Source organism: Drosophila albomicans, chromosome 3 (genome assembly GCF_009650485.2).
Source record: "Drosophila albomicans strain 15112-1751.03 chromosome 3, ASM965048v2, whole genome shotgun sequence".
Lineage (NCBI taxonomy): Eukaryota > Metazoa > Arthropoda > Insecta > Diptera > Drosophilidae > Drosophila > Drosophila albomicans.
The window spans coordinates 7,421,939-7,436,759 of record NC_047629.2 but is presented as its reverse complement, the minus strand read 5'-3'; the positions used below and the strand labels follow the sequence as shown (position 1 = coordinate 7,436,759).

General features: G+C 40.8%; 5 protein-coding genes across 11 annotated transcripts; 4 read left to right on the top strand and 1 right to left on the bottom strand.

The window, feature by feature from the left end:
• Positions 1-63: 63 nt before the first annotated feature.
• On the top strand, positions 64-3,884 carry LOC117567136 (histone-lysine N-methyltransferase trithorax). 2 transcript variants are annotated; one of them, XM_034246949.2, is made up of 4 exons: positions 64-204; positions 1,156-1,241; positions 1,315-3,151; positions 3,218-3,884. In XM_034246949.2, the coding sequence occupies exons 3-4, from the start codon at positions 1,324-1,326 to the stop codon at positions 3,751-3,753; spliced, it is 2,364 nt and encodes a 787-aa protein (XP_034102840.1). In that variant the 5' UTR covers positions 64-204; positions 1,156-1,241; positions 1,315-1,323; the 3' UTR covers positions 3,754-3,884. The 2 variants fall into 2 exon arrangements, with proteins under 2 accessions (XP_034102840.1, XP_034102838.1); XM_034246947.2 differs by lacking the exon at positions 64-204 and adding an exon at positions 934-1,100.
• LOC117567141 (protein aveugle) lies at positions 3,838-4,665 on the bottom strand. The gene is made up of 2 exons (XM_034246955.2): positions 4,313-4,665; positions 3,838-4,114 (listed from the first exon to the last, which is right to left on the bottom strand). The coding sequence occupies exons 1-2, from the start codon at positions 4,463-4,465 to the stop codon at positions 3,947-3,949; spliced, it is 321 nt and encodes a 106-aa protein (XP_034102846.1). The 5' UTR covers positions 4,466-4,665; the 3' UTR covers positions 3,838-3,946.
• On the top strand, positions 4,150-6,820 carry LOC117567137 (26S proteasome non-ATPase regulatory subunit 11). Of its 2 annotated transcripts, none has more exons than XM_034246950.2 (5): positions 4,150-4,297; positions 5,171-5,495; positions 5,554-6,060; positions 6,123-6,335; positions 6,401-6,820. In XM_034246950.2, the coding sequence occupies exons 1-5, from the start codon at positions 4,251-4,253 to the stop codon at positions 6,629-6,631; spliced, it is 1,323 nt and encodes a 440-aa protein (XP_034102841.1). In that variant the 5' UTR covers positions 4,150-4,250; the 3' UTR covers positions 6,632-6,820. The 2 variants fall into 2 exon arrangements, with proteins under 2 accessions (XP_034102841.1, XP_034102842.1); XM_034246951.2 differs by lacking the exon at positions 4,150-4,297 and adding an exon at positions 4,925-5,015.
• Positions 6,821-8,224: 1,404 nt separating this feature from the next.
• On the top strand, positions 8,225-10,260 carry LOC117570984 (uncharacterized). Its single transcript, XM_034252930.2, has 4 exons — positions 8,225-8,868; positions 8,929-8,979; positions 9,039-9,122; positions 9,177-10,260. Exons 1-4 carry the CDS (start codon positions 8,512-8,514, stop codon positions 9,618-9,620), a joined length of 936 nt encoding a protein of 311 aa, XP_034108821.1. The 5' UTR covers positions 8,225-8,511; the 3' UTR covers positions 9,621-10,260.
• Positions 10,261-10,352: 92 nt separating this feature from the next.
• LOC117570982 (uncharacterized) lies at positions 10,353-11,961 on the top strand. Of its 5 annotated transcripts, none has more exons than XR_007955123.1 (6): positions 10,353-10,719; positions 10,783-10,833; positions 10,887-10,940; positions 11,008-11,091; positions 11,153-11,232; positions 11,341-11,472. XR_007955123.1 is itself a non-coding variant. In XM_052005995.1 (6 exons), the coding sequence occupies exons 1-6, from the start codon at positions 10,363-10,365 to the stop codon at positions 11,743-11,745; spliced, it is 1,035 nt and encodes a 344-aa protein (XP_051861955.1). In that variant the 5' UTR covers positions 10,353-10,362; the 3' UTR covers positions 11,746-11,961. The 5 variants fall into 5 exon arrangements, 3 of the variants coding, with proteins under 3 accessions (XP_051861955.1, XP_034108820.1, XP_051861957.1); XR_004572400.2 differs by having other exon boundaries at positions 11,287-11,382; XM_052005995.1 differs by having other exon boundaries at positions 11,149-11,232; positions 11,341-11,961.
• The last annotated feature ends 2,860 nt before the right edge of the window (positions 11,962-14,821 follow it).

Below are 14,821 nucleotides of genomic sequence, written 5' to 3'. Positions count from 1 at the left end.
TACCAGTTTGCCAGTCACAGCGACACGTGCCCACATTGCGAGTGCAGAGAGTGGCAGGGCAACTCTGGCAAAAAGCGCCTTTGAAATTTCGCAGCTGGCAATGCCGTTCATTTGTCGTTTCAAATGTTTAGCAGTTTACCAAACGAAAGCACATGAAGCTTAAACTGTTAATTTAAAATTGAGGTGAAAATATTTGTAATTGTGGTAAGTGTATAAAGTGAAATTTGTGTTAGCAATGCCTTAAATTATAATTAAGTTATTTGTTATTTGGTTAATTGCACAAGGATACGGCTCTTTTCGGTAAAGTCTGCTGCTTCGTTACATCTCCCAAACAAACACCGTTATGCGCACGCTCATAACCTTCGATGCTCTCACAATACCCGACCATATATTCACAATATCCTCTCTGTCTCTCGCTCGCTTACTCCCCCGGGAAAGGAGTTGTGCTCACTGCGCATGTCCTGTAAAGTGTTATGCGCAGATCTCGTGTCAATGTCCTGTCTGGAAACTTGTTTAATTTGATTTGAACTGCCCCTATCTCAAAGGGTTTTATTGTTGTTGTTGCTTACGCTTAACAAAACGTGCTTTGCCATTTAAGCGTATTCAGCTTTCGCTCAATTTAAAGTCAGGTATACTAATTTGTGGTAACAAATCAATACTTTAAGTCAGACCATTTTTAATCAGACACTGCGCAAGACAAACTTCGTCCTCGTCATCTCACATTTAACACTTGTACTGCTCAATAATGAGAGCGAGATGCAGCAAGTGCAAGACATTCAGAAATAAATAGTAAGTACATAAGAGAGAGCGAGGGCAATAGTGTGAGCGACAAAGCTGAGCAACCTAGCGCGCATGTTCTGCGTAGTTGGGCGGTTTTTGTTGTTGCCCATGACTCGTTACTCGTTTTTGTTGTTTTTGTTTGTAGAGTGCACTTGGCTTAGCTCGTGTTCGTTTTAGGGTGTGGGGTGTGGACTAGAGGAGCAAGGGATTGGGTGGTTGTTGGGCACGCGACACGCTTACCTGCTTTAGGGGTTGTTGTTGCCGCGGAGTTGCGCATTGTTCGCTTTGCTTGCCCCGTCGTCTTTCACTTGCCGACTGTCGTACGTACCGTAAAGTTCTCAGTTGTTGTTATTGTTGCATTGTTTGCCGTTACAGGATTTGTGGTGCCTCAAATGGTTTAATTGCAAACGCAACGTGCTCGTTTATTGATTTTTGAGACTCGCGACTCCAACATTGATTCGGTAAGTTGTATTTGTATACATATTTGCAAATATTTTTACTTGCTATTTATTTATTGGCAAATTATTTCCATAGTTTGCCAGCATGAGTGTAAAGTCGAGTGCAAGGATTAAGAAACGGCGCTCCGCCGAGGCGGCTGCAGCAACTGCGTCAACTGTCACAGCCTCGGGCTCCTTTGCCGCCATCAGCAGTCAGCAGCGCCTTGGACTTTCCGCAGGCGGAAGCAGCAACAATAACAACACAAGTTTGGGCAGCGGCAACAATAATGCAACATCAAATGGCAACCAACAGCAGCAGATCAACAAGAAGCACAATTTTGTGGGACGCAATCCCAACTTTGACACGGACGAGACCAAGTTGCTCATACAACTTTGGGGTGATCCAAAATTGCAACGCACACTGATAACCACACACAAGAAGCATGCGGTCATCTGTCAGCTGGCAGCCAAGATGCAGGAGTATGGGTATCATCGTTCGCCCGAAGAGATCACTACACGCATCAAGAATCTCAAATGTTTCTACAATCGCCTCAAGAAGGACAAGGAATGCGGCTTGACGGGTGAAACGGAACCCAGCTGGAAGCATTTCGCTGAAATGGATGCCATCATGACGCGACCCATATTCAGTGTGCGTCCAAATGAGGTGCCGGCGCCATCTCTAAAATATCAGCTGGAGCAGGCGCTCGAGGAGCATGCGGAGCGGCGCAAGCGGAGACAAGAAAATGGTGAAGAGATGACGGACAGTGACAATGAGGAGGATGACATGTTGCTCTCATCGCTGGTGCCCAATGGCAAAAACAAACGGGATGCACCAGTCAATGAGGGCAATGCTGATGTGCAGCTGGATATGGATGCCAGCGAGGAGACGTTTGTTGTGCATGCCGGCGACAAACGAGCGGCCGCCAAGCGACGTAAGCTTTCCTCAGAGCCCGAGCTCGATGTGGATGAAACGGCAGCAAAGGAGGCGCCACGCATTAAGACTGAACAGCAGGAGCCAGCCACAGAGTCAACTACAACTGTAACTGCAACTGCAACAGCAACAGCAAGCACAGCAACTGTTGCTGCACCAACAGCAGCTGCAACTGAGGTGGAAGAGGATGATGATTGCATGCTGTTGCCATTGCCCAAAGAGGAGCCCATCGATGTGGATGCCGTGGACGAGGCAAACGAATTACCACCAAACACAGCTACAACTGCTGCAGCGCCTGCCACACGCGGTGTGATGCCGACGTTGGCGGACATGTTGCAGCTGCCCAAAGCCACCAATCTGCTGCCGTTCAGTGGCGCCAATGTTATCATACCGGCCAATAGCATCAGCAATAGCATTGCCCAGCTCAACAGTACAGTATCCACCAGCAATAGCAAGCTAACCGCTGGGAAGATCTCGCTGGTGCCCACCAATTTCCTTATGCAACCCAAACCCACGAGCAATGCTACAGCGGCCAGCAAAGGTGTCTCTGTCGGCACAGCTTCTGGCACACAGCTGCAATTGCTTCAGAGTGCCATCAATCAGGGTGCACGCCTGATGATTAGCGGCGCAGCGCCAACGCCAGTCCAGGCGGCGGCCAACACGGGTCTAGTGACGGGACCCGGTGGCGTTAAGTTCGTGCTGGTGAATGCGGAGCAGGCAGCCGCTGCCAAAGTGGCCGCCACAGTCAAAACGAGTGCCGGAACAGTGGCCACAGCAGCATCCTTGCCACAGCCACAGCAGCAGCAGCCACAACAGCAGACTAAGCTGCTGCAGCCAAGTGAATATAATCAGCAACTTGTTCAACAACAGCAGCAGCAGCAGCAGCAGGCAGTACAGCAGACGCCTGCACAGCCGCAGCAGCAACAGCAAGAGAAGAAGGAGGAGAAGCGTCGCGCACAGGAAAAGGCGCGAGAGGAGCAACTGTCAAAGCGTCACATGACAAGTGAGTCACTTATGAATGCACAAAGTCAAACAGTCGATAATTCTTCTGCCTTGTCTCCTGCCACAGCAATGCGTATCATGTTGCGTCAGCTGCTCAATGCCCAGAACGAAGCCAATGAGATACAGCACAATCGTCTCTCGCTGGAACGTGAACGTCTCGATTGGGAAAAGTCAATGGGTGAACGCATCATCACCTTGCTGCCGAGCTTGTTGCAACCAGCGGCTGCTGCAGCATCGGTAGCAACTGCAAACGCTGTGCAACCGACTGCCACACATCAGTCTCCGCAGTTCATTGTATCGGGCACAGCAGCTGGAACGGCAGGACAACGCTTGCAGCCACCTAAGCTGCTGTTTACCACCGCGTTGCCCATGACCAATGGCACAGTGTCCATGCCACATATATTGACGCCAAGCAGTGCGCTGGCCACATCGCTGCCCAAAGTAATTGCAGCACCCGCCCCATCCTCATCATCATCGTCAGCAGCAGGGAGTACATCTGCAGGAGCAACTGGTGGTGGTAGCATTATAGCGAAGCCAGTGGAGATTTGCACTCAAATTAATGATATTCAACTAATAACGCCCAAGCTGGAGAAAGAGGGCTAAAAATGGTCAATGTCCTAGAATTTAGATCTAAGCTTAGCATCGTTCACAGTGATCTCTTTCTCTTTTAAACAGATAATACTCGAATAAACTATACAACAAATGTGTTTATTCCTAACGCACGAATTCGATTAACAATTATTTAAGATCTATAGATACAATTATTTAAGTTCTAGCTTGGATATCATACATGTGCTTAATGAACATTGATACGTTCCATGTCGCGGATCTCCATAATATCCGTTTTCAATCGCTGTTTGACTATCTCACGCCAAATCGCCTCACGATCCTGATTGTTAACGATGCCCATGCGTTGCAGCGATGAATCCGTAATGCGTAGTAGCGCTCGTCCCGTAATGATATGCTGGTGAATAGAAAGAAATAATATATTTATCAGTAGGCCAGATGAAAAGCATTCAGAAAAATTAAAAAAAAAGAAATTGTAGTTTGTTTAAGTTATCAGAGAAAGGCAAAGGATTCAAGTCAAATACATATATAAAATGACTGCAGCATATATGAGATATAGCAAGGAGGAGCAGCCTCACAGGTGAGTCTAACTTACTGTGGCAAAGAGATTTTCGTATTTGGTATATTCGCCACAATGACGCCGATACCACTTGAGCACATCACTCACAGTCCATTGATAGACAGCTTTGGGTCGCGTTGTTTTGGCTCGCGCCTTGTTCTGTGTCGTGTTGCTTGTTTCTTCACCCATATTTGAATATTACGCGGATTACTAATTAACTAAGTCACTGGCATTACCAGTTTCTTACTGTGTTTGTATTTTTCTATGGGCACTTTTCTTCACCTTTTGACTACACCTTTTTCCACTCTTTTAAAACAAATGCTATATTTTCTCCAATCTCCATCAACAAGAGTTGTAAATTCTACTTGCATTACATTAGAGATGTGCATTTGCTGTAATCGTTAACATTGGGATTTTAATACACACTGTTGTATTGAGTAATTTTCGATAGCATCATTACATAAATATCTTTAGCCAGATATATATAATTGTTTTTTTTTCTTGCATTACAACTATTCTCGAGCGGTAAAATAACCTTTTGTTATTTATGAAAAGATTGCAACTTTCGAAAATTACAATTACAATTAGGTGTAACTCCACTATTTATTGTAAACGTGGTTGATTTGGTATATTTTTCTGGTATTAAAAAGCATATTATGTGAATCAAATTGCGGTCACCCAGATCGTGACTGGCGCTTAATAACAACGACGACTGAGAAATAATCATCATAATATAAAAGTTGAGAAAAACACGCAAATACCCAATACATACATAGTAGCGCAATTGCAAACTAACAATTGAGTTTATAACTTTGTAGTGTATTAGAAAATACACATTGATTAATACGATTTGCCAGCTCGTTATCAATTTTCATTTTCCATTCGACGCCGCAGCAGTAGCAAAATGGCCGGAGCAACACTCTTCGAACGTGCCCAAGCTTTGTCCAGCGTGAATCGCGAGGAGGGCATTTCACTGCTGAATAAAATTGTACGCGAACAGGAAGTCGCCGAAAACGATGAGGAGCTGATACGCATCAAGGAGCAGGGCATTATGCAGCTGGGTGAGCTCTACAAACAGGAGGGCAAGGCCAAAGAATTGGCAGATTTGATCAAGGTGACTCGACCGTTTTTGAGTTTGATCAGCAAGGCAAAGGCCGCCAAATTGGTGCGCTCACTCGTCGACATGTTCCTCGATATGGATGCTGGCACGGGCATTGAGGTATGTAAAGCACACTCAATTATTCCCTTTTTTTTAAGTTTCGTTTTGCTTGTTGCAGGTGCAACTTTGCAAAGACTGTATAGAGTGGGCCAAGCAGGAGAAGCGCACATTTTTGCGTCAATCGCTGGAAGCACGTCTTATTGCCTTATATTTCGATACGGCTCTCTACACGGAGGCTCTGGCATTGGGCTCGCAGTTGCTGCGTGAACTGAAGAAGTTGGACGATAAGAATCTGCTTGTCGAAGTCCAGCTGCTGGAAAGCAAAACATACCATGCACTGAGTAACTTGCCCAAGGCACGCGCTGCTTTGACATCGGCACGCACCACGGCGAATGCCATCTACTGTCCACCCAAAGTTCAGGGTGCCCTCGATCTCCAATCGGGCATTCTGCATGCGGCCGATGAACGTGATTTTAAGACGGCGTTTTCCTATTTCTACGAAGCATTTGAGGGTTTTGATAGCGTTGACAGTGTCAAAGCGTTGACAGCTCTCAAGTATATGTTGCTGTGCAAGATTATGCTCGGCCAGTCCGATGATGTGAATCAAATCGTTAGTGGCAAATTGGTAAGTAATTATTGGATTTTGTTAATCATTTAGTTGCTGTATACTTATGCTATTTCTGATAGGCCATAACATATTCCGGCCGTGATGTGGACGCCATGAAAGCTGTTGCGGAGGCATCACACAAACGTTCGCTTGCTGATTTCCAGCAGGGTTTAAAGGATTACAAGAAAGAGCTCGCTGAGGATGTGATTGTGCAGGCACATCTGGGCACACTTTACGACACCATGCTGGAGCAGAATCTTTGCCGCATTATCGAGCCATACTCACGCGTTCAGGTTCGTCTAAATAAAATAGTCTATATTCCTTTCAAGCATTTATTTTGACATTCATGACATTGAAGGTTTCACATGTGGCGGAGAGCATTCATTTGCCTATGCCACAGGTTGAGAAGAAGCTATCACAAATGATTTTGGATAAGAAGTTTAGTGGAATTTTGGATCAAGGCGAAGGTGTGCTTATTGTCTTCGAGGAGACGCCTGTGGATAAGACATATGAGCGTGTGCTGGAAACCATACAAAGCATGGGCAAGGTGGTAGATACACTTTATCAGAAGGCCAAAAAACTATCATAAGTGCACAGATCAATTGCCCACAATTATCTACTACTCTCCTCCCTAATCCGAAAGAAGAAAACACCTCAAAGCGTCCACTTCAAATAACATCTGCGAAATTAGAAGATAAATATACATTTTTGGGTTTCCTCTGGTATTTTGAAATGAGTTTCCACAAGAACCAACAAAAAAAAAAAAAAAAAACAGAAATCATACACACATCCACATCTTTGTAATTTTCTGCAAGAACTGGCCGATTGATTAACAGCTGATAAAATAAACAATTATTGTTGGTCAATAGCAACTACAATAATGTGTAAACCATAATAGATTATTTCTAAGCATAATTATTCAAAATATAACTGCGAGTGCGATATGATAAGCAAAATTAACCAATTAATGATAATAAAAAAATCAGGAAAAAACGGACACGATCACAAATGTACTGGGAAGAGAGATCAATACAATTCAATTGATATTTTGCTAATTTTATTCAATAATAATAAATAGTTGTAAGTTTCGTATTCAATCGTTGTGAATGAAAAGATAATGTATTCAACCACAATAATGCGTCAGTCCCAAACCGCCTCTAAAGTTCGATTGCCCACTGAGTGAGCCGCTAATCCACTTGGATGCATTGCCGGTCAAATCCAGGCGAGTGTTACGATTCTGCGAGGACCACAGATTGCTGGCCCAGACCAGGAATATTCGTGTGACGACGGAAACGAAGTCGACGAGTTGGCTGAGTGGCTTGAAATGTTTGAAATTGCTGTGGCATCGCTTCTACATATGCACTGATGGCCATAACGACCAGAATGAGAATGCTGCTGCGTTGCATATGTATGTAGTTGCTAATAATGTTGCCTAGAAGACTGTTGACTCTGGATTGATGATAGCTTGTTCCTACAACAGGTGCTTATATGTACACACCAAGCAGTTTGGGAAGCACCTAGCATCGTTCACTATTGGACTTTCTGTGGTGTGAATCACCTTACCTGACATCTTAAATTTTTTGCTTTATCAGCGGCTTCTTAAAGTGAGATTAAATAATGTAATGCCTGATTATATTGTATTGACGGGGATTCCTTATATATACATAAGTGCGAAAAAGTTTTTCATGGCTGAGATTGCTTAAGAAATAATCATTTCTAACTGATGTAAGCTTATACATGCATACATATGTATATAGGATGCAACCTAATTGTATTTAGTTTAAAACAAATAATTATATAGCTAATGAATACTATGAAAAAAGAAATGTGCAAGATGCAGCTCTGGCTCCCCTTTTTCCATTCTTTTTGAATTTGAGTTTATTGCCAGAATTTGAAATACTTTTACTAGCGCCACCTTCAGGTGGAGATTCATTTGGGTTGACAATGCTTACATTTTCATGGTGAATGGCATTTTTAGTCGATAATACTATCGAAACTGATACAATTTTAACAAATTAATGCGAAGATAAATATTTTTTATTTTTGTGTTGATAATGTTTTTTCTGATCTTCAATGAGATTATTGTGTTATACAGGAATTGTTGACACGCATTTTATTTTTGCCATTTTACTATTTCTACTAACTAGGCGGCAAAACTCGTTCCGTGCACAACATCTACTAAAAGTAGTTATCGATAAATGCTTTCTCTTGTTATTTTACTTTGATTCCATTTGTTGCAAATCAAACGTGAGCGAAATGTCAAAAAAGTTTAAAGCAGACGATGCTAGCCAAGCGATCATACATAAACAGTGAAAAGAGAACCAAAAAAGAAAGACGAAAGCACGAATGTAGCCGAGAGTCCACAAAAAACAAATACAAAATCTACACAGCCGCAGTTCAGAGCAACTCTTCTTGATAAAAAGTTGCTTAAGGTTTGCTTCGTATATTTTTTCCCTTACAAAAACAGCTATGGCAAACGAAGAGGCAGCGTGCGAAAGGTCGACGGTAAACATAGCATTTCGATTTACTGACGCGCGGCATCTTAAGTTCGTGGAGGCCTTTAGTCGCGAACCCTGTTTGTGGAACCGGCATCCGTACTTGTGGGGAGCTCGTGTTGCTGCCTGCAAGCGGATTCAAAATGTTATGAACGAGACATTGCTTCACAATGAAACTCCAATTAGTTTGCAGGGTATTAAGATGAAGATCAAGAACATACGTTCTGTGTATCATCAGGAGCTAAAGAAGATGAGAATAAGCCCTTATTATTATCCCAAAAGTTGCTGGTTTGAGCCATTGCACAAAATCTTAGCACCATTTCTAGATAAGGTAAGGCATTTCTTTTTGTCTTAATATAACTTTATTATCCAGTTGTATTCTTCCACATAGAGAGCTGATGGTGATGTGCCCTTGGATTCTCCCGTCCCTATTCATAATGAGGTAGAATAATTTCACAAAAATGACAATGATATTATAATGGAATTTATTTTTTCCAATAGAAAACTGATGATAATAAACACTTGATTTCCGCCATACCCCTAAAACGACTTCAGGTTGAGGAACCAGAAGCAATTGGGGAAGAGGTAAAATAATTTCCTCATCGTGAATATATACTGACATTTTATTCTTTTATATAGAAAGATGATGATGAACGGGAGTTTATTTCCCCCATAGCACTAAAACGACTTCAGGTTAAAGTTCCTCGCTTAAAGTCAATTAGGTTTATGCCGAATAAAGACGAGGAAAGCACTGAAATCAAGATCGAACTTAATGCTGATCCATTGGAGTTTGCTACATTGAGTTCTGGTCAACCACTACGTATGATGACACCTCCATTACGAAATCCTTCTCCAAGCCCACCTCAAATTGTGAATGTCTCCTCGCCGCAATCAGAGCAAAGAGAGCCTTTGCAGACTGAAGGAGAGGATGAGTTTACGTTTTTCGGAATGAGTGTTGCCGCCCAATTGCGCAGAATGCCTCTATCGAATGCAATGATCATGCAATCAAAGATTCAGTATATGATATCAATGGAACGTCGTAAGCTCGACGGCGATGCGGTTGAAGCAAACTTTTTATTTTAAAAGAGTAACTCAACTAAATACAATCATATGTTTGTAAAAAGGAAAGCAAAAATCAAACTTCAAAAAGCGAAATAAATCGAAGCAGTCAAAACATAAGCGCGGAGATGAGCCTCTTCGCGTTACGTTACATTTGCCCTTATGAAACATAAGCAGAATTGTCGTTTGACTGCGTTTTCATTATTCATCTGCTTCTAATTTTGTATTTTAGTTCTAAATTCGAGTGCAGATATAGCGTTAGAACTAGCTCCTCCACAAATAGTGTATTTGTTTTAATACTATTCAAGTACATTGGCGCCATCTCTGATGGAAAATCGTTTGCGTTGTCAATGTTTACATTTTCGTTGAATGGCAATAAAGTAGACAATACCATCGAAACTGAGATTTTACGAACCTAATTTTGACTACACTAAAACCAGATTTTATACTAACAATTATTATTTATAAAATTAAATATTGCCTAAAAAATATGTAAATATAACGGTATTGCCGTTGTACGCAATTTATATATATCGGTTTGAAAAAGTAAAACATCAGCTGAGAGTAGTTATCGATAAATGCTTTCTCTTGTTTTGTTTTGTTTTCATTTGATGCAAAGCGTATACTACCGCTAGTCGAGTTCTACACAAAAACAGCGAAGAGACAGAAAAGCGAAGCAAATACACGACGAAAACCGAGCAAACTTTATTGTGAATGGTTTGTTAGCAGCTTGCATCGTATATCCTCTGCGTCACCAAGAACAGTCATGACAAGTGAAGAGGGAACCAGCGGTAGACCGATGGAACGGTTTCGGTTTACTGACGAACGTCACCTTATGCTCGTGGAGGCTTTCAGTCGCGAACCTTATTTGTGGAGCCGCGGCTCTAGTCGCTATGTTTGGGGTGCTCGCAGTGCTGCCTGCAAGCGAATTCAAAATATTATGAACGGCACATTGCAGCGTAATGAGACTCCTGTTAGTTTAGAGGGTGTTAAGATGAAGATCGGGAACTTGCGTACTGTATATCGTCGGGAGCTGAGGAAGATTAAAGAGAATCCTTCTTATTATCCCAACAGTTGTTGGTTTGAGCCATTGAACAAAATCTTAGCACCTTTACTTGATAAGGTAAGATATTTCCTTCAACATGAAAATACCTTTATAAATTATTCTTATTTATATTCTATATAGAATTCTGATGATGACGAAATGATGGTTTCCACCAATCCATTTCGGGAAGAGGTACAATAATTCCTTTAACCTTAAAGAAATGTATAATAATTGTTTTTTTTTAGAAAGCTGATGAGCACCAGCAGTTGATTTCTCCCATACCATTAAAACGACTTCAGGTGAAGTACCACAAGCTTATGATATTTTTTTCTAAAATAAAATTAAAATGGTATTTTTTCCATATAGAGAGCTGATGATAACGATCAGTTGATTTCCCCGTCATCCCAAAAACAGACTAAAGCTGACGTTTCAGAAACATTTATGGAAGAGGTAAAATAATTCCCTAAATATGAAAATAACTGAAATAACATTTGTGTGTCTATAAAGACAGATGATGATGACGTTCAGTTGATTTCACCTGTAGATCCAACTCAATTTATGGTTGAAATACCGGCAACATATGTAGAAGAGGTAGAGTAATTCCTTCAAATATAAATAACTCTAACATTTTATTGTTCTATTTAGAATGGTGATGACAATGAAGAGTTAATTTCTCCCAAATCCCAAAAACGACTTCAGGTTAAAGTACCCCGATTAAAGTGGATTAGGGTGATGCCGAGCGAAGTCGAGGAAAGTACTGAAATCAAGATCGAGCATGATGCTGATGTTGATCAACCGGAGCCTTCTACTTCAACTTCTCCACAACTGTCTGTGATAACGTCTCCGCCACGATCTCCTTCTTCAAGCCTACCTAAAATTGTGTACGCCTCTTCGCTGCAAACAGCTTTGCGAAACAGATATGAGGATGAGTTTACGTTTTTCGGAATGAGTGTTGCGGCCCAATTGCGCAAAATGCCTCTATCGAGTGCAATGATCATGCAATCAAAAATTCAGCATATGATATCAATGGAACGACGGAAGATTAATGGCGACACAAGCGAAGTGAATTTATTTTTTCAAACGGAATTACAAGGTATATTTTAAATTGTAAATTGTCATAAGATTCCTTATATGTTATTACTTTTCAATGTTTAAGCAAGTAGCCTTGTGGAAATTAGGTGTGAAATTAGGTTATTATGACAATAATAGGTATTAATGTATCTGGAAATAGTTTGTTATTTTGTTGTAAATCGGTACCCCTAGTTCAAAAATTGATCAAAACTAACCGAACCAATTAAAAATAATAAATTATCACTTTTATATTTGTTTTCTCTTTTTTTTTTTTTTTAAATATGTACTATATTTAGCATCAATCGGAAGTATCAATCCTTCTAATGTTTTGCTAATATTTATTCAATTTTTTAGAGTCTCTTTACTGTATCACTTAAGAAATGTATTATTTAAGAGATAATCATAGTATAATTATATATGTATATACATATGTGTGTGAGTCTAAGCAAAGGAAAGCAAATAGCGAAAAGCAAATGAATATAATCATGAAACATAAGAAAACTGTACTATATAACACTGCTTTGCGTGGTGAAAGCTAAGAGAATTTCTAAAAAAGCAAAAGAGTAATCAAGTAACCAAAGAGATTAATCGTATGCTTAAGAGGTGCGTGAAGACGAATATGTATGCGTATTCCGGCTGTGGCAATTAGATTGCTTTGCACTTTGCGTGCACTCTTCGCACTACGTTGCAATTGGTCTTAAATTACGGCATATTTTTACAAGAACATGTACATTTTATTGCTGTAAATATGGCTAGCGCCCTTTACAACAACAACAGTGACGTTGTATAACATGCATGAATTTATTCACACAAGTGTATCTATGTACGAGTGTATGTTTACGTGTACAAGTGTAGAAATCGTCGTCAAATTCTCGAGTCAGCAAGAGAAACTGCGAAAACCGGACGAAAGCAACGGCGACAACGAACTGCTGAATGCTTTGCGTTGTTGTTATTGCTGTTGTTATTTGTTGTTTTCATTTGTGTTGTTTTTATGAGGAGCACATGCTTATCGTCTCTCTGGACGGCACCGAGTTTTGCACCAACGAAATACTCTACAATACGCCAGTTAAGTTCAACAAGTTAATTTGTTGCTTCGCTCAAAAACATTCTTATGCTTATGAACTGCGATCTGTTGATAACACTCTCACACGTTCTCTCTCTCTCTCTCTGTCTCTGATTCATCAGTCACATTGAATGTAACTGCCCATCAGTAAGACTTAATAAGTTTTATTGATAAGGTATTTGTTCGTATAAATCCAAATACGCACAAATGCCTACAAACATATTTATATGTATGTAGAGACATACGAGTACATACATAAGTACGTATAAAGTTAACAGCATTATGTTCATATTCGTGACTACATTTTGATTTCCTTGCGGCGTGTCGTGCTCTACCTATCGTCAAAAGCACGAAGTGATCAGCAGACTCACGTCACGCTCATGCAAATTCCTTAAATCAACTTAAATCAATCCGTCAAGATGGCAGTCCTGTTCGCAATGTCACACAACCTTCGCACCCCCGCCGAGCAATGCATCGACATCGCTCAGAGCTTCACTTTCGCACTTGGCCAACGAAATTGGGTCACATGGCATCGAGGCGAGTGCATGGCCCAGAATCATCGAGTAGGCGTCACAGGAGTTCAGGCTGCAGTTTGAGAGTTTGGGGCTTTGGTGCGTTGGGAGTTCAAGGCGCAATCGGAGTAGGAGTTGGAGTCAGAGTCGGAGTCGGAGTCGCAGGCTGTGTTCTCTGTTGTTATTTCAAATCGCGCTGCGGCATCGTCAGGCCACAGAGTCAGACGACGGCCACACAACAATAGGCGCTGCAAATGGGAAGCCAAATGTGTTCAAGATACTGAACTTGGCCTTTGAAAGCCTCTGCGGACCTCTCTCTCTCTCTCTTGTGTGGGCCCAATCGACCGGTGCTTGTTCGCCTATCCATCTGTTTATCTGTCCGTCTTTCTGTTTGCCTGTCTGTTTGGGGGTCTGCCGACAGAGACACACCGGCCCCGAGCTACAGCCGAACAGCGCGGCGTCACAGCAAAATGTGCACATGCCATCGCCCTCCAAACAACAATCCATTCGCATATTTCTGAACATTTCTCACCCCCACCAAACGCCACAGTCGCACATCGGTCGTTCTCCCTCACACTATGTAGTTATATGCATCATCAGCTGTTCGTGTGAACCAAGCGAGCGCCCATTCAGCGAGTCTACAGACAACCACAGAGACCAGCATCAGAACCAGATGGAGAACACATTACAAAGCGCAAAAAAAAAAAAAATATCAAAAACTGAACCGCATGCAAAAGCTTCAGGTGGTCGACTTCTACCTGTGCTGTTAGCACGCATCTCAGACCAAAATAAATAGTGTTTCTTCATATTTGAGCCGAATACTGAATAATTTGTCGCCGATCAGAGTTGAAAAGTCAAAATAACGAAGGATATTTAAACCATAAAAATATGGAAATTAATGATGTGCAATAATTTAAAAGTGTAAACAAAATAAAATTTATAAATTAATTAGTAATTATATGTATATATGATATTTGAGATAATACATATGTATATGTATATATATTTGAAAATTTGTTTTCGAAATTACGTTTTTAAAAACCTGAACTATTTACGTCATTTGAGAATTTAAGCTGTTGTTTATATTCTTTGTACACTTTAGTACACCACTTAATAACGAAGTGTTATATGCATATCTCATGTTTATAGTTTATCCATTGATGGGTTTAATTCTACCCTTCACTTATTACTCCCTAAATTTGATAATGAAGATTTTTAGTAAATGTCTTCATGATTCGAGCTCGAGATTTGGGTTTTAATACTTTTTTAATTCACTAATAAAATACTTTTAATACTTTCTGAAATTATAAATATATTTATATTGAGATTCGCAAGGAAATGTTTTAATTTTTCTTAATTATTAATAATAATAATAAATATCAATAGTATTTGGAATTGTTTTGCAAATTTAAAAGTTACGGTTTTTTATTATGTTATTTTACATTCCAACGTCAATGTCTATCCGATTGTTTTAATCGATTGAAAATCTATACATCACAATAAAGTTGGCAAGTATTCACTAATTAAAGGGTGC

Bases quoted from the DNA above. Each gene is read 5' to 3' on its own strand.
- LOC117567136 (XM_034246949.2), top strand. From the start codon at position 1,324: ATGAGTGTAAAGTCGAGTGCAAGGATTAAGAAACGGCGCTCCGCCGAG. The intron at 3,152-3,217 runs GTGAGTCACTTA...CTCCTGCCACAG, and splicing joins GTCAAAGCGTCACATGACAA to CAATGCGTATCATGTTGCGT.
- LOC117567137 (XM_034246950.2), top strand. From the start codon at position 4,251: ATGACTGCAGCATATATGAGATATAGCAAGGAGGAGCAGCCTCACAG. The intron at 5,496-5,553 runs GTATGTAAAGCA...TGCTTGTTGCAG, and splicing joins ATGCTGGCACGGGCATTGAG to GTGCAACTTTGCAAAGACTG. The intron at 6,061-6,122 runs GTAAGTAATTAT...TATTTCTGATAG, and splicing joins AAATCGTTAGTGGCAAATTG to GCCATAACATATTCCGGCCG.
- LOC117567141 (XM_034246955.2), bottom strand. From the start codon at position 4,465: ATGGGTGAAGAAACAAGCAACACGACACAGAACAAGGCGCGAGCCAAA. The intron at 4,115-4,312 runs GTAAGTTAGACT...TCTATTCACCAG, and splicing joins ACGAAAATCTCTTTGCCACA to CATATCATTACGGGACGAGC.
- LOC117570984 (XM_034252930.2), top strand. From the start codon at position 8,512: ATGGCAAACGAAGAGGCAGCGTGCGAAAGGTCGACGGTAAACATAGCA. The intron at 8,869-8,928 runs GTAAGGCATTTC...TCTTCCACATAG, and splicing joins TAGCACCATTTCTAGATAAG to AGAGCTGATGGTGATGTGCC. The intron at 9,123-9,176 runs GTAAAATAATTT...TCTTTTATATAG, and splicing joins CAGAAGCAATTGGGGAAGAG to AAAGATGATGATGAACGGGA.
- LOC117570982 (XM_034252929.2), top strand. From the start codon at position 10,363: ATGACAAGTGAAGAGGGAACCAGCGGTAGACCGATGGAACGGTTTCGG. The intron at 10,834-10,886 runs GTACAATAATTC...GTTTTTTTTTAG, and splicing joins CCAATCCATTTCGGGAAGAG to AAAGCTGATGAGCACCAGCA. The intron at 11,092-11,148 runs GTAAAATAATTC...GTGTCTATAAAG, and splicing joins CAGAAACATTTATGGAAGAG to ACAGATGATGATGACGTTCA.